The following is an 18,297-nucleotide window of genomic DNA, read 5'->3' as shown; positions in this document are numbered from 1 at the left end:
CTTCAAATCCATTTTTCTTTCAGAAAAATAGAAAGACTGGACTAGAGTAGATGATTTTTAAAGGCCCTTCTAGCCTTACCTTCCTGTCATCCTACTGCCTGCCCCAGTGGATTCAGAGATTATTTGAGGCCACATCACCAATTATTAAGGCGGGAGAGAGAAGTGTATATAAGCTGAATATATGTATGTATTTTTTTTTAAAGATTTTATTTATTTATTTGACAGAGAGAAAGAGATCACAAGTAGGCAGAGAGGCAGGCAGAGACAGAGGGAAGCAGGCTCCCCGCTGAGCAGAGAGCCCGATGCGGGGCTCGATCCCAGGACCCTGGGATCATGACCTGAGCCGAAGGCAGAGGCTTTAACCCACTGAGCCACCCAGGCGCCCCTATATGTATGTATTTTTTAACTAAATGTATTTTATGCCAGGATTCAAAAGATCCTGAAGGTGAGAACCTTAGTAATGAGCCATTTATTGTAATTCTCACCCTCTTTGCGTTGCACACATATAACTTCTTAAAAGCAACAAATTGCAATAAGAACTGTGAAATCATTTTCTGATTATTAAACTACTAATAAGGGCCCCTTATTGTTTTGAGGCTGCTGGGGACATTTAATTTGTCAAACTCCTTTTCTGGCCTCTGACAATCAGTAGGCACGGTTGATAAGTCTGCAAATATGAGAAGTAAATATTGTAGAAGTAGAGGGTGAAGGTCCTGGTGCAATGAGGTATTTTCCTAGATGAAATATTTTCCGGGCAGACTGGACTCTGGATTGGTCTTTCACTGGGACTCACAGAAATCTCCAGGACTTTGTATTATTATATTTCTCTTGCATTCCTTAGAATAAAGGTCGTAAAAGGGTTGGGGCACCTGACTGGCTCAGCTGGGGGTGGATGCAGGTCTTGATCTTAGGGTTGTGAGTTTGAGCCCCACGTTGGGTGTAGAGTCTACTTAAAAAAAAAAAAAGTTGTAAGAGAGTTAAGATCATCAACTTTCAGGGCTGTAGAGAGCTGAAGAAGCCAAGAGTTTTTTTTTAAAGAGTATCTGGGCTTGAGAAGCTGAAGGCTTTGGGTGAATATTCTTGCTCAGGTACTTTTTTTTTTTTTTAAGATTTTATTTATTTATTTGACAGACAGAGATCAAAAGTAGGCAGAGAGGCAGGCAGAAAGACTCCCCGCTGACCAGAGAGCCTGATGCCAGACTCATCCCAGGACCCTGAGATCATGACCTGAGCCAAGGCAGAGGCTTAAACCCACTGAGCCACCCAGGTGCCCCTCTTGCTCAGGTACTTAACTGAAAAACAGTGTGAATGCTCAACAGAAAAACTGAGGCCTGTGCATCTACATGTGACTTTACCCATAGGTAGTTATCCTGAGAGCCCAAACCCTTATTCAATGGAATCATTCCTCTGACTATTGAAGTTTATCTTTGGAAATTACCTTTGGAGTTGGCAGTTGGTCCAACTTTTCAGTTGGATTTGCCACACAAAGGAGTGTCTGTTCTGCTTCAGGTTTTATGCTAGGCTCAGGAGATTTGAAGATGGTCAAGATGCAGCCTTTGTCCCTTAGATCTAGGAGTGGGGATGGAGAACAGAGAGTGGGAGGGAACGAAACATAATGAAACATAATGAACTATAATCACAAAACAAATGATATAAAACAGGTATAGACAAAGTGAAAAAAGTCCCCTTCTGGGGGACCATCAAAGGGGGATAGAAGTTTGATTAAGGAAAGGGACAGTAAAGTATCTTAAACACCCAATAGCTTGAGATGTGAATGTCAGTATGCAAGAACATGAATGTGTGCAGCAGAAACAGAAAATAGATCAAGATGTGATTAGTGGGGTGCCTGGATGGTTCAGTGGGTTAAGCCTCTGCCTTGGGCTCCGGTCATGGTCTCAGGGTCCTGGGATCGAGGCCCACATCAGGCTCTCTGCTCAGCAGGGAGCCTGCTTCCCCTTCTCTCTTTGCCTGCTTCTCTGCCTACTTGTGATCTCTCTTTCTGTCACATAAATAAATAAAATCTTTTAAAAAAAGATGTGATTAGAGCATCCCTTTGTAACGGATGTGAGAAGCCACGTTGTAGAGGGCCATTCATTCCTTTAATATTATACTACTCCCTTCTCTCATACCCACCTGGTTCCCCCTTCCAAATGTCTCTCCAGTCCTTCCCTGTCCTTCACCACAGCCTGAGTTCAGGTCTTTCACTTCTTTTCCCTGTCTACAGCACAGTCTTAGCTGGCTCACCCAGACTTCCCAGTGTCTACAGAAGAAAGGCTCAACTGTTTCGTATGGCGCTCCTGTTCTAGAGTCTATCCTATCCCATCTCTCAGAAGATGTGCACTTTCTGTTATCTCTACCACTACTCCCTTCTCCATTGGCTCCTTCTAGTTATCATTTATATTAGTTCAAGTCTTTCCCATTAAAAAAAAAAATCTGGACCCTGTTTTCTGCTTGAGCTACCACCCTTCTCCTCTTCACAGCTACACGTATTAAAAAAGTTATCTACACATCACTGCCCTCATTTCCTCACTTCCCACTTACTGCAATCTGACTTCCGCCCCCACCATTTCTCTGAAACTGTCTCACTGAGTGTCAAAGTGACCACTTATTGCTAAATTGAATGGACACACTTTGGTCATTCTTTCAGCAAATATTTATTCCATGCCAACTATGTGTCTTGTTGGGAAAGAGCAGCAAATGAGAAAGAGATTTAACCTAGATATATTTTTTAAAAGATTTTACCTATTCTTTTGACAGAGAAAGAGAGAACACAAGGAGGGGAAGCGACAGGCAGAGGGAGAGGGAGAAGCAGGCTCCTCACTGAGTAGACAGCTTGAGGTGGAGCTCAATCCCAGGACCCTGGGAGCATGACCTAAGCCAAAGGCAGTCTGGAGTTATGCCCCTAGAGCTTAGCACAGAGCAGGTGCTAAATAAGTGTTGGTGGATGGCTTTGGGTTTCTCAAGACAAGAAAGGGCAGGTTCTGGAGGGTGTGTCAATAACAAGTTATCTTAAATATCCTCATAGTGGAAAGTCCTGATCATTTTTGAATTTTGTAAATAGCCAGAAGTCATTCAGGGCCAAGATGCTGAATTGTTGAGTAAGTGGATGGTCAAGTTAGAGACCATTCCTTTGGGTTAAAAAATAAAAATTAGAAACAATGTGGCTTAAAATAATGAGATTTGCTGGGGATAGAACAAAATAGTTCACAAACTGACCTAAAAACCCTTCCCTTTAAGAGTTCCAAAAACATTTCAAACCTGTACCCCTATAACTTGGAAGATTCATTTGGACGTCTGTCTTCATTGAAACCTTCTTACAGGGGTGCCTGGGTGGCTCAGTTGTTAAGCATCTGCCTTCGGCTCAGGTCATGATCCCAGGGTCCTGGGATCGAGTCCCAGATCGGGCTCCCTGCTCAGCAGGGAAGTCAGCTGCTCCCTCTCCTTCTGCCCCTCCCCATTCCACTTGTGTTCTCTCTCACTGGCTCTGCGCTCTATCTATTTCTCTCTCTCTCTCTCTCTCAAATAAATAAATAAATAATTTTAAAAAGAAAAGATAACCTTACAAATTCATTGCTTGTGCACTATCCATAACCCAATTTGAGTAAGTCTCTCAGACTTTGTACCTTTGAGTTTGTGAGGATAGTAGTGCATTCTCTGGGTCACTGCCACCCAAAAAACCAAAAAGGGCCCTCTTGAGAGTCTGAGAATTTTTAGATTCATGTGGTGATGGGCATATATGTCTTACCGCTGTGGAACTGGAGGAGAGGAACTGGTGGGTCAAGGTTTTAAAGCTTTCTGCCAGCTTGTTTAAGCTGCCTGTGTCCTGGCTGTCCCAGAATGCTGCTGAGCAATCTTGAAGTGTCTGGAGCTGTGCATTGTCTATTCATGACCCCTGTGCCTGTGAAACAGGGTTCAGTGACTGTCACCGTGCCTGTGGCAGTCTGGAGTTACCCAGAGAGAACAAAGCTGCATACACGGAGCATACAAGGGAGTTTTGTAACAACCTTGTCCTGCTTTCTAGGGCTGAGTCAGGTACCACAGCTTGATCTCAGCTGCCTTCTTTATTTCAAGGAGTTGGTATCTGAGCCACAGCAGGCATATTGTGTTTTGTCCTTTTTGGAGGGACGTGGATTCACTCTGTGTTACAGCGCATGCTAACCTCTCAGCCTACACAGCCCTTCCCTGTCTTTACTCAGCCTCAGGCAAATCTTCTCCATCCTTCAAGGTTTAGCTCAAGTATTAGCTTCCCTTACAAAGACTTTCGTAACTTCGCTAAGTGGAATGAGCAGGAATCAACATGGTAGAGTGAGTGGAAAGAGCATGCACTTTAGTATGAGCTGGGCCCGAGTTGGAATGCTGGATCTGCTGCTTGGCCTGACACCCCCTAGCCCTGGGTTTCAAGTCTCCCACCCCTAGAATAAATTTAATACCTGTTTCACAGGATCGTTTTGAGAATTAAATGAGATTGGGTCTCTGAAAGCACCTAGCACAAGCCTTGGTATATAGGAAGTGTTCATTAAATGTTCTTTCCCTTCTATACCCATAACTCCTTTCTCCAAACTAAAATAGCACTTTGCTTCTAACTCTGCAATAACATGTAAGGGAAAAATTACAATGTGGGAGAAGGATTCCTTTTCAGTGGATTTGCTCCTTGAAGATCAGAGATGATGTTATCCAGGAGTCTCCAACATAGAACTTGGAGAGGACCCATGGGTCCAGTAAGAGGACCCATGATGTTGGTTGAATGAATGAGCTCCTGGACTCAGTGATGGAATAGCTATACAACCAGAGCTTTTGAGGAATAGGAAAAGGCAATAACATGTTTAACCCAGAGAAGTTTTTCTGGGTGCTGACTGGGAATAGTCATAGGAAGGCCTGACCCTGAAAAAAAAGAGACCTTGTTCATTTTATCTACTCAGAGCTATAATAAGCAAGGGCTGAAATTCTAGGAAAAGGCAGGTTTTGTTTCTGTGGAAAAAAGGAACAATCAGAACATTTCTAGAAGATGGAATGAGACTCAACTTTTTTTTTAAATTAACATATAATGTATTATTTGCTTCAGGGGTACAGGTCTGTGAATCCTCAGTCTTACACAGTTCACAGCACTCACCGTAGCACATACCCTCCCCAATGTCCATAACCCAGACACCCTATCCCTCCCCACAACCCCCCAGCAACCCTTGGTTTGTTGCATGAGATTAAGAGTCTGTTATGGTTTGTCTCCTTCTCCGGTCCCATCTTGTTTCATTTTTCACCCTCCCTTCCCCCCACGATGCCCCGCCCTGCCTCAAACTCAGATTCCTCATATCAGAGAGATCATATGATAATTGCCTTTCTCTGATTGACTTATTTCACTTAGCATAATATCCTCTAGTTCCTTCCACGTCGTTGTAAATGGCAAGATTTCATCTTTTGATGGCTGCATAGTATTCCTGTGTGTGTGTGTGTGTGTGTGTGTGCGCGCGCACCACATTTCCTTTAACCATTCATCTGTTGGTGGACATCTAGGTTTCTTCCATAGTTTGGCTATTGTAGACATTGCTGCTATAAACATTCAGGTGCACATGCCCCTTCGGATCACTACATTTGTATCTTTAGGGTAAATACCCAGTAGTGCGATTGCTGGGTCGTAGGGTAGCTCTATTTTCAACTTTTTGAGGAACCTCCATGCTGTTTTCCAGAGTGGCTACACCAGCTTGCATTCCCACCAACAGTGTACGAAGGTTCCCCTTTCTCTGCATCCTTGCCAACATCTGTCATTTCCTGACTTGTTAATTTTAGCCTTTCTGACTGGTGTGAGGTAGCATCTCACTGTGGTTTTGATTTCTGTTTCCCTGATGCTAAGTGATGTTGAGCACTTTTTCATGTGACTCAACTTTTAAGGCCATGAATTCCTGTCCCTGGGGTGATGAGCAGGCTGGATAAGTGCTTCCCAGAGAACTTGTGGAGGGGGGAATTATGCATTTATCAGAGCACTAGCCAGCCCTTTCATTGTAAGTCCATTACTCAGTCTTATTCTGCATGATAGGAATCCTGTCCTGTACCTCCTGCTACTTTGGGCCTCTAAACTCCCTGGTTTTGTGTGCAGGTGAAGATACCTGGAAGTGTCGGGGCTGTGGGGACCATGTCTCTCCAAGCCAGAGGCGGTACAGGACTGTCAACGAAGCCTGGCACAGCTCTTGCTTCCGGTAAGTGGGTCTGTCCTGTCTTTGCCAGTGTACTACAGGCCAGCCACTACTTCATGTTCTGGAAAATACAAAAACAAGTTTCTGACTTGAGAGTTCCCATTTTGGCGTGGGTTGAGGGGAGGGGGAGGGACGTGCCAAGGAAGAGCACGTGAGCAAATGTCTGGTGTGAAAGTGAAAGTCACAAATGGGCTGGGTACAGCTAGAAGTAGGGTGAAGCAGTGGGAGCAGCCTCTCCAAGGTGTCCCAGCACCACCCTCACTTTACAGAGGAGGAAACTAAGACCCAGAAAGAATGAGTTTCCCACAGCTACACTACTCATTATGCAGGTGCCTCAAGGGTTGTTTTTAGTGCAGTTGACAGAGTCAGCCCTTCACCGCAGGATGCCTCCCTAGTTTCCTGCTTTTTGTTATTTAATTTTATTTTAGTTCTTAGATTATTATTTGAAGGCAGCTCTGTTTCTTAGAAATAACAAGAGACTTTAAAGTTGGATTTGTTCCTGTTGTCTGAGACTCAGTTTTCTCATCAGGAAAACATGGATGTTAAAAATTTATCTCATAGAATTGTTGAGATCGAATGAAATAATATATGCCAAGGGCCCAGCTCATGGAAGGCACCCACTGAATGGTTATTTCTTTCCCCTGTGAGACTGGAATCTTCAAGAGTGGGAGCCTGTCTGCATTCTCCAGAACATAAAACAGTGCCTGGCCTACAGTCATTCCACACTGGAGGCTGGGTGGGCATGTGTGCCCCCGTGGTCTAAAGTGGTAGGGCTGTTGCTCACATCTTTAGAATGGGACAGACTGTAGACAGGCACCAAGTGATATAGATTCCAGCTCCCACACACAGCTCATGTTACAAAGCATCCCCCATGCTGATATCAAGTAATGTTATTGACCTTTAAGCACTTGCCTCCACCCAGGAACCATGTGGGGGGTTTGGCCTGGAGAGCTCTGGCCTCTGGAAGAGCTAGGGAGGAACTGCATTTTTCTGCCCTTTCAACTCAAACTCTGGGCTCTCCAGTCTTCTCTGTGGATCTAATTGCTTTGATTCTTCCTTTTACCCTCAGGGAAGTTGATTCTTAGTAAGGGCTGGAGCAAAAATGTGAGAAATATAAGGGACCAACAGATAAAGCCTTTGACTTGCCCTTTCATTTAGAGCTGAAGCGAATCCTAATGAGTTTCTAGGCCAGGGCTCACCTTGGCACCTAACCCATATAGTCGTATTTATTCCTGCTTTTTTCCTATTTGTGTTAACATTTTCTTTTTCTTTTCTTTCTTTCTTTCTTTCTTTCTTTTTATTTATTTATTTATTTATTTGAGAGAATGGGAGAGAGAGAGAGAGCATGAGAAAGGGGAGGGTCAGAGGGAGAAGCAGACTCCCTGCTGAGCGGGGAGCCAGAGACTCCAGGATCATGACCTGAGCCGAAGGCAGTCACTTAACCAACTTGAGCCACCCAGGCGCCCTATGTTAATATTTTCTATCCAAAATAACCAGGACAGGGTAGAACAAGTTAATTTTTGGGATTTCTGGATTCTCTGAACACTAAAGAAATTCAGAACCAGAAGAGACCATCTATTGTGTGATATAACCCTTCATATCACCGTTGAGAGGCCTGAAACCAACAAGACAAAAAGAGTTACAAAGACAGGTCATGGATGACCAGAGTTGACCTTAGAACTGAAGTCGGGGCACCTGGGTGGCTCAGTTGTTAAACATCTGCCTTCAGCTCAGGTCATGATAGATCAGGTCCTGGGATCGAGCCTGCATGGGCTCCCTGCTCAGCGGGGAGCCTCCTTCTTCCTCTCCCACTCCCCCTGCTTGTGTTTTCCTCTCTGTCTCTCACTGTCAAATAAATAAATAAAATCTTTTTTAAAAAAAGAAAAAAGAATTGAAGTCTTAGGTCTAATTAGATGCTAGTTTGTTAGGGAACGTGTGTGTGTGTGTGTGTGTGTGTATGTCAGAGTGAGGGGTGGAGAGAAAAACATATATGCACATACATGTTCAGAAAAAAGTAAGGTACGTGATCCTGGTGGATGAGTGCGGGTTCTGGAATGAGACTGTCTGGTTTCAAATCCTGGCTTTGCAATTTATTAACTGTCCTTGGGTGACTGCCCTGAGCATTAGGCATCTCATCTATAAAATGGAGATACGTACTCATCCCACAGGCTGTCAGGGAGGATTAAATGTGATAATCTATATAAAGTGCTCAGCATAGCATCTGACACATAGAACTCCCATAATATTCAGTAGCTGTCACTTTACATTATATTTTGAGTGTGTCTGTATACACCTACGTGCATGCATTTATTTCTCTTAATACACACCCATTGGTCTTCTAATGTGGAGCCTCAGAGATTAAGGTTAACTTTGAACTACCCTGGCATAGTTACACGGAAGATCATGCCTGTGGGGAAGTAGAGTATCTGGGGTAGGTCTCCTAGTTATATCTTTGTCTCAAGAACAGAGTCTCTCGGGGCACCTGGGTGGCTCAGTGGTTTAGGCCTCTGCCTTCGGCTCAGGTCATGATCCCAGCGTCCTGGGATGGAGCCCTGCATCAGGCTCTCTGCTCAGCGGGGAGCCTGCTTCCTCCCTTCTCTCTCTGCCTGCCTCTCTGCCTACTTGTGATCTGTCAAATAAGTAAATAAAAAAAAATCTTAAAAAAAAGAACAGAGTCTCTCTAATCCAGCTCTATTGAAGGAGCGCATTTCCTGACTCCTGAGCTTTCCCTCAAAAACTGGATGACATGAAGTCCTCAGACAGAGCCTGGTAATTTGCCCTGGGGAGACAGGCTGCTTTGGAGCCAACTGACTTTTGCCCAGATTGGAGAAAGATCTACAGGGCTGGGAACAACTGTATCTGACCCCAGAAATAACCTGGTTATAAGGATCATGAGGCATCAGCTGAATGTCTTTTAAATTCTCTGATAAATACAGTGTCTAGGCACAGACCTGCTAAAAGCAGGACCCTCTTCCCTGCATGGTACCCAAAGAAGTTCATTTTTCATGACTCCCTTCCAGCCTCGCTCTTACCAAGTTGAGTTAGTTACAATAAAGGAAATGACTTTTCTTTTCCCCTTCCCCCACACCTTTGTTTTTCTAGTCACAGGGCGGAGCTGGGTATTCAATGGAGAAATTGCTGGGGTTTGGCCCAAACTCTCCTCCCTTCACCTTCTCCTTATATTACCCCATCCCTCTCATCTGTAGCCGGTCTGTAATCCTGCCTCTGATACACTTCCGCCAGATTCTCAAGTGCCTGGGACAATAGGAAGTCACTGAAGGCTGGAACCTGGGACTGTACAGCAGAGGCCAGCTGACAACCTCCTGGAAGTAGCATAGTCTGGTGCAGTTGGGCATGTGGCCAGGATCCTTCTGATCCTGGATGCTTGTCTGAGTAGCCCTCCTGCCTCTTCTCCGCAGCCTTCCCAACAGGCCTATTTGGACTCTTAAGTACCTCTGGTCTTCCCTTACCCTGAGCAGTGCCACTGGTTCTAGAATTGGGGCCATTCTTTCTGAAGCTCTCTGGAACTGGTTTTCCTCTCCATGAAGGAGGCCAAGAAGGCAACCAGACGGCATGTTGTTTGTAGCTGAGGTTAAAGTATAGAGCTGGCATGTTTTTAATGGTGACTTGGCATGTCGGAAAACCAAAGAAACTTGTCAAGTTTTCTGATGATTGTCCTTTAACCCTCATCAAAAGTGCTTAGCCAAGGAGGAGGGGTTGTGGAAAAAGGGAAAACTGCCTGTATTAATTCATCTTTATCGCCCTTACCTGAGACTCTCTAGCTTGACCTGGTTCCTAAGGACATTATCAGAGGGAAGATACTGAAGTATTTTCCATACTTAAGGCTCCTGGGAACATTTCAGGCCTCCTTTCATGGGATCATGAGCACAGACTCTTTGAGCTTTCTCTTTTTGAGAAGTGATTTCTAATGCCTATACTCTGGAAAAGGAATAATACAAATATAAAGCTGTCATTATTTTATCGGGCAACAGACCATTTCTGCTAAATTTGTGACTTCAGGGTAGGTGAAAATGAGCAGTCAGAGACTGTGGTGTGATGGGCTGGTGACAAGAGGATAGCTTCTGTGATGCTGAAAGCCATGCTCATTTTCTCACCCACACCCCAACCTCAACAAGCTTAGTACATCATAATTATAGTAAGGCTACCATTTATTGAGTGTTTACTATGTACCAGACACTGTTCTAAGCATTTGTATCATCTAACTTAATTCTTCTTCTTTTTTTTTTTTTTTTAAGATTTATTTATTTCAGAGAGAGAGAGATAGCGGTAGGGGGGGAGGGTGGCAGAAGGAGAGGGAGAGGGAGAAGCTCAGCAGGGAACCTGATGTGGGGCACCATCTAACAACCCATGAGATCATGATCTGACCCAAAACCAAGAGTCAGATACTTAACCAACTGAGCCACCCAGGCGCCCCATCTAACTTAATTTTTTTGTTGTTTTTTAAAGATTTTTTTTATTTATGTATTTGACAGACAGAGATCACAAGTAGGCAGAGAGGCAGGCAGAGAGAGGGGGAAGCAGGCTCCCCGCTGAGCAGAGAGCCCGATGCAGGGCTCAATCCCAGGACCCTGAGATCATGACCTGAGCCGAAGGCAGAGGCTTTAACCCACTGAGCCACCCAGGTGCCCCATGACTTAATTCTTATAACAATGTAATAACTATAGTACTGGTCATACCTATTTTACAAATAGAGAAATGAAGTTTACTTGCTCACAGTCACAAAGCTAGTAAGTAGCATAGCTGAGATTTGAATCCAGGCATTCTAACTCCTTGCTTACAAGAGTCTCTGCATTCCTGAATATGGTCATGTCATTTAACCTCCCTGAAGCTCAGTTTCCTCTTCTGTAGCTTCAGAATAAAATACACTCACCCTGCCTGTCACTGGTGGTGTCAGATAACACTGAAGGGTACTGGTTCAAAGGCTTTATGAACTCTCAAGTGTCATATAAAAGTGCTGTTAGGTTTCTCCTGGGTCTCTGGCTCCTGGCATGGGAGTTCATGGAGCAACCCTGCCCTCTGCTGTTGTAATTTTGATGTTGCTCCTGCATTTATGGACCCAAGCCTTTGATTTTAGTTTGCTTATTTGTCTAGTTTATCTCTAAGGAAACAGCCAGCCAGCAACTCATTAAGGCTGGCTGTTAAACAGGGGACTGGGGCGTGCCTGACAGAGGACAAACACCTGGGCCTTCCTCTGCCCGCACGAGGGAGTCCAGCATGAACACAGAGTGGGACTCCTAGCATATAGCAGCAGTATATGACCTTCAACATGCCTTAATACTGCTCTGTTCCTTGGGAAGAGAGAACGAAGATCCCAAAGAAACCCTACAGCTACTGTCTGGAGCAGAGATGAAGAGGAGTAGAGTGGAGCCAGGGATGGATGCCAGACATTTATTAAGCATTGTATTGGGAGTTTCACTTAGATTATCTGATTCTACAACCCCATTTTACACAAAACAGCAAGGTCCAGAAAGGAAGAAGAACTTGCTCAGGGTCGCACACATTTGAACTCAGGTCTCCCTGGCTCTGAAGAGGGTCCTCTTAACACTGGGATGCCCCAGAAGGAATAGTAGACTTGGAGTCAGAGAAGCTGGATTTGAATCTTAGCTGAGCCAGGCTGGCGGTGTAACTTTGGGCAAGTTCCTTTGTCATCGTGAGCTTTAGTTTCTCATCTATAAGATGTGGTAAAAGTAGGGGCACCTGGGTGGCTCAGTCAGTTAAGTGTTTGCCTTTGGCTTAGGTCATGCTCCCAGGGTCCTGGGATCGAGTTCCACAGGGGGCTCTCTGCTCATCGGGGAGCCTGCTTCTCCCTTTCCCTCTGCCTGCCACTCCCCCTGCTTGTGCTCGCTCGCTCTCTGTCTCTGTCAAATAAATAAATAAATCAAAAAAAATTTTTCTAAGTTAAAAAAAAAAAGATGTGGTAAAGGTAATCCACCTCATGAAGAAGTTGTGAGGATCAAAGAGGTGATGGATAAGAAAGCACTCTGAAAACTGGAGGATGGTATGTTGTAAAGGGTTAGCAGCAAGCAGCAAGCACATGGCAACTTTGTGCTGCTTACATTAGCAGTTCACATAGAATTTTGAGCATGATTTGCTATATTAAAGTCACCAAATTAGATGATGTTGGGGATACAGATTTAACAAAGTGGCCTTGTCTCATAACTGACTCCCTCAGACATCTAAAGAACAGGAAATATTATGGAGCATTTCTAATAACAGGCTCTAGTCTGGCTTCCATTCTCATTCCCCTGAAACAGCGTTCCCTTGGTAAGTTTCCAGGGGACAGTCACATTGGTCCATTCACTGGCTGCTGTTCAGGCTTCATATTACATGACCTCCCAAATTGTACTAGAGGTTGTAGAGACAAGTGAATGAGTTTGGAGTCAGCCTCCTTAGGTTTTCATCCTAGTTTATCTTTAGTCAGCTGACTTTGAGTTTCTTTGCCAGTTTTCTCACCTAGAAAAGAGGAATAGAAATGCTTCTTATCTCAAAAGGTTGTGCTAATTAAATCTGATCATGTATTGAAAGCCCTTCAAACAGTACCTGGCCGTATTGGGATTTAATAGATGTTAGCATTTATTATTATTGTCTTTGTCACTCTTGAAACCCTTGGCCTCCATGACATTCCATACTGTTCTGGTTTCCACTCCCATACACATTCTTCTGGTCATTCCAGTTTGCTTATCCTCTATCTGGCTCTGAAATGTTACTGTTTCTCCAGGCACATTCTGTTTCTCCTCAGGCAATCTCACTCACACCTATGGCTTCTGTTGTCCTCCACACTTTGATGACCCTGAAATTCATATCTACAGTCTGAACCATTCCACTGGGCTCTAGTCTTGTCTGTCTTGCTGTCAACTTCCCTGCCCATTTGAGTGTCTTCCAGACATCTCAGACACAGCTGGACTTTTAATCTCCTCCCAAAACTGGCTTCTCTTCAATATAACCTGTCCTGTTTAATGGCACGACCATCCACCCCTCCGCCTAAGTCAGAACCTGGAAGTGCTTCTTGATAGCTCTTCTCTCTTATCCCATATCCACACCTGTCAGTTTTATCTCCAGATTATTTATATATATATATACATATATATATATATATTTAAGATTTTTTATTTATTTATTTGACAGAGATCACAAGCAGGCAGAGAGGCAGGCAGAGAGAGAGGGGGGGAAGCAGGCTCCCCGCTGAGCAGAGAGCCCGATTTGGGACTCGATATTGATCCCAGGACCCTGGGATCATGACCCGAGCCAAAGGCAGAGGCCTTAACCCACTGAGCCACCCAAGCACCCCTCCAGATTATATTTTGAATGCGTCCATGTCTTTCTATTTCTCCTACCACCACCCTGTTCAGGCTACCATCATGTCTCACCTGGATAATTGCAGTAGCCTTCTAACTGTGCAGTCACTCACACTACCCAATCCATTCTCCACAAAGTGGCCAGAGTGAATGACCTTAAAAAAAATCCGTTTTTTTCACACTGCTGTCTCTCCATCCTTATATATCTCCATGACTTGGTAGCACTCTTGGATAAAGACCAGTCCTTAATGTGGCCTACAAAGCCCCTTGTGGTCTGGCCTCTCCCTACAACTTCCTGCTCTCTCTATTCCAGTCTCACTGCTTTTCTTCACAGGGCCCAGAATACACCCTGCTTCCTTCTGACAGGCCCTTGTTCCTGCTCTTCTCTCTGTGTGGAATGCCCTCACTCCCTTTCGGCCTAATTAACTCCTCCTCAACCTTCAGATCTTTACTTCGATGTCTCAGGGAGATAGTAATAGAATAGGTCATGGCCCCTCTTCTATGCTTTCACAGACCTTCCGTTTGAAGCTTTTTTTGTGGTTTTAACTTTACATTTATTCATTTGATCATCTTCTTAATGATATCCTGAGACCTCTAATATTCTATAAGTATAACCTAGTCATGGACCATGCGACATTTTGCCCCCCATTGTGTCACCACTGAGCACATCATTGGTATGGGGGAGATATTTGTCGTATGAATTGCCAGGGGTGGCCAAGAGATATGATGTAAGTGAGGCTTTTCCCTGCCCTTCTCCATATCCTTCCCTTAGCAGCCACTGTGGCTGCAGTTACTGTAAGTGGCAGAGAGGAGTAGGTTCCAGAGATTGGGTTGTTTTTGGAAAATTGCCTGCAAGGGTCCAGGCAAGAAGTTAAAGCTTTGTCTTCTTCCCCTAAAGGAGATAAGGATGACCCAGAGTTATACTTCTCTGTAGGTACTGCCCAGACAGTAACAAACACTGGAGCGAAAAGCGGTAGAGGGAAGAATGAGTTCAACTACTGTAGACCAAACAAATTTGAATTGAAATCATAAGTTTGTTTGTTAGTTTAGTGGGGGAGAGAGGGATAGAGAGAGAGAATCTCATGCAGGCTCTATATCCAATGCAGAGCCCAACACGGGGCTTAATCCCACAACCCTGAGATTATGACCTGAGCCCAAATCAAGAGCCATATGCTTACCTGACTGAGCCATCCAGGTGCCACTATATTTTAATTTATTAGGGAGAGAGAGAGAATGAGGAAAGTGCATGGGGAGAGGAGGGGCAGATGGAGAGAGAGTCTTAAGCAGACTCCATGGTGAGCATGGAGCCCAACACAGGGCTCAATTTCAGGACCCCAATATCACAACCTGAGCTGAAACCAAGAGTTAGACACTTAAATTACTGTGCCACCCAGGTACCCCCATTTATTTGTTTTTTAATATTTTATTTATTTATTTTAAGTATTTTATTTATTGAAGAGAGAGAAAGCATGAGCAGGGGGGAGGAACAGAGGAAGAGGGAGAAGCAGACTCCACAAAGCAGGGAGCCCGATGTGGGGCTTATCCCAGGACCCCAAGATCATGACCTGAGCGAAGACAGACACTTAACTACTGAGCCACCCAAGTGCCCCTGTTTTTTTTTATATTTTAGAAATCTTTGAAGGATAGCATTAGCTAAAGATATACATAAGAAGAGTGTGGAAAAAATGGAATACTTACAAAGTATCTTTTACTTATGGGTAATTTTTGGTAGGGAGTGGGTTAATAGGTTGGTGATTCTCCAAGAAGTTAGAAATGAAATTTGTCCTCTGGAGGTTAAATACTTAGATCTACATGTAATAGGAGTGTCATGTGGTCGTTAAGAGCACAGACTCTAGAACCAGATTGCTTGGGTTCAGATCCTGATTCTGTCATATTTATTAGTTGTTCATGCCGGACAAGTTACTTACCCCTTCTGTGCTTCATTTCTTCATCTATCTTTTTTTAAGATTTTATTTATTTATTCGGCAAAGAGAGAGAGACATCGAGAGAGGGAACACAACCAGGGGGAGTGGGAGAGGGAGAAGCAAGCTTCCCGCTGAGCAGGGAGCCCGACGCGGGCCTCAATCCCAGGACACGGGGAACATGACCTGAGCCAAAAGCAGCTGCTTAACTACTGAGTCACCCAGGTGCCCAAATTTCTTCATCTATAATATGGAGATACTAACCTTCTGCCTAGTTCCTAATGTTATCGTGGAGGGGTAAATGAAGGAAGTCCTGTGTAGTATTGGGTAGGAATAGGGCCTCACAGGGAGTGAGCACTCATGAGTGTTAGCCATTTGTAACTAGCTACTAGGGAGCCACATGTCTCTCAGAGCTGAATAATATGTGAATCGGTGATTGTTAAGTATCTGAAGAAGTAATGCTATTTTTTCCATTAAAAATTGTTGAGGGCGCCTGGATGGCTCAGTTGGTTAAGCCTCTGCCTTTGGCTCGGGTCATGATCCTGGGGTCCTGGAATCAAGTCCCACATTGGAATCCCAGCTCAGCAGGGAGCCTGCTTCTCCCTCTCTCTCTGCCCCTCCCCCTGCTCGTGCTCGCTCTCTTACGCTCTGTCTCAAATAAATAAATAAATAATGTTTTTTAAAAATGAGTTAAAATCAGTGAAGTATTGAGTGGCCAGATAAAAATATTGAATCTGGATTTGGTCACCAGAAGGGGGTTCTTTAGTGTAAACAGGGTTGGTTGGGCTGACTCACTAGTGCCAGAATGAAATTTCCCTCCGTGGCTGCTCATCTCCCTTTAAGTCCATGCTCATAGAACAACCTTCTGATGCCTAATTCAGCTTCTTGTGCTTCTTGATAACTGGAAGGGTCTGGAGGTGGTAACTGTAAGATGATATAGGTGTTTCTAATTCCAAGTGTGAATTCATAAATGGACCATGGAATTGATAAATGGTTAGAGCCATCCTAGAATGTCTTCACCTCTCTGGGTACCTGTTTCTGGACCTCAGAGGCCAAAAATGAGGCCTGAATTAGGGTCATTCACCAAGGTAATGCTAGCCTTGGAAAGGTCCCTGGGTGATCAGCCAGTCAACCTTTTTCTGACCACAACTCTTCCTTGTGTCTTTAGTATTGGCCTACTGTTGTGGAATTTTTTTTTTTTTTTAACCTAAATCCTTCCTTTTACAGAGGAAGAAATTGAAGCCCAGAAAGGTTTAATGGCTTGCCTCAGATCACATAGCAAGTCTATTTTTAGCCAGGTCAAATTATCAGGTCTTCTCTTTCAGGCCAGGGTTCTTTTCCTGGCATCACCTGGAGATTTATTAAGGTGTCCAAAGCATTTATTTTCCAGTGCAGCCAGGAGAAGAATGTCTATGTAAACACAGTTTTGGACACTGAATGTTGGACATTAAGTTGTATCACAGAGCAACAGTAGCTGATTATCTTTAAGGGGTCACAACTTCATTCTTAAGTGCTTGTAGCCCATACAGGCAAATTTCAGCTGATAAAATGACCAGCTCAGTCTCTACTGTTGCCTGAGGATGAAGCCATAGTTTGCTGTTTGTGAACACTAACTGGCCAGGAAACTTCAAGTGGGCATATCTGCAGCCAGTGTAGACTTGAGACATTGAAGGAGACAAACTGACCACTAAAGACCAGCACTGTCTTTGGTGTTTTCGGCTTTATGTTCCATTTATTGTGAACCTCTTGTTGCTTCAACACTTCTGATAACTCTTCACTGCCTGTGGGTGACTCTTTCACCTGACAGACCTACCTCTTAGTGATCTGCCCTAGCCCTCTCCCACCATCCCAGCCTCCCCTCCGATCACCTTTCACATGTGCCCTGCTCTGCAGCTTAGGGACCATACTGTGTTATGCCTCAGTGCATTTGCACATGTTGTTCCATCAGGCTGGAATACCTCTTGTCTGCCTGGTAATCAGCCTTTAGATTCAACTGATACATCTTGTCCCCTGTGGAAGAGCCTCACCAAATCCACCCTGAACCTTCCCAACCAAACAGAGGAGCCTTTCTCCTTTGTTTTTCTCATGCCTCTGTTATAGTTCTGTTGGTATTTATGTACACATCTAACATCACTCCAGGTCTGGAGCCATATCTAGTTCGTCTTTGTATCCCAGAGCTTAGCAGAGGGCCCAGAGTGTAGTGGGTGCTCAGTGTCTGTTAAGCAAATGATGTTTTTGTCAAATGACCACCTTTCTCTTTGACATGTGGATGAGCCCTTTCGGTATGCATCATCACCATCTCTTTGCTCTGCAGTTTTCTCCTAAGCAAGAGCTTTCCTTCTGAAGTGGGAGCATGGAGACATAGGCAGACCTCTGCCTATAAATATCATTACAAAGCCTGAAACCATCAAAGCTCAAGAGATGGCATGGCTTCTGTACTGTGGCAGCTAATTTGCCTTGTATTTTTCCCCCAAGGGCTAATAGAATCCCTTTTCCCTTGGGCAGTACTGGAGGGGTGCTAACAAATGCTCTTTCTCTACATTCATCACTGTTACCAGGAAAAACTTCCCAAGTACCTCAAACCAGATTTGAGGACAGTTTTCTTCTCTCTGTCAGTTATCTTCTGTTCATACCTTCCTGAGACTGCTCTGTAGTGATCCAGCTTAGATCAGAGGGTGCTCAACTGGGCCCCCCTCAATGGTACTGACTCGTACAGTGGCATCAGCTGTTTCTGAAATTGGCTGTCAGCCCTTGTGTTTTGTTTCAGTTCCAAAGGTGGCCTTGCATGAGATGACCCTATATGCTGGAGCCATCTTTTCCCACCGTACCCTGAATACCACTATAATGTCACTGAAGAAAAAAGAGAGGCAGCTA

The 18,297-nt window shown here is 44.4% G+C and overlaps 1 protein-coding gene across 1 annotated transcript in view; it reads left to right on the top strand.

Annotated features, from left to right (window-relative positions):
* LIMK2 (LIM domain kinase 2) overlaps positions 1-18,297 on the top strand; it is a 59,166-nt gene that overhangs the window by 6,229 nt on the left and 34,640 nt on the right. Inside the window, exon 2 of the mRNA XM_080822046.1 lies at positions 6,089-6,188. Coding sequence (XP_080678172.1) covers positions 6,089-6,188 — 100 coding nt within the window. The remainder of the gene's footprint in view (positions 1-6,088; positions 6,189-18,297) is intronic.

Source organism: Martes martes, assembly GCF_963455335.1.
Source record: "Martes martes genome assembly, chromosome: 13".
NCBI lineage: Eukaryota > Metazoa > Chordata > Mammalia > Carnivora > Mustelidae > Martes > Martes martes.
The sequence above is the reverse complement of the archived record's forward strand: the minus strand, read 5'-3'. Positions and strand labels throughout refer to the sequence as shown.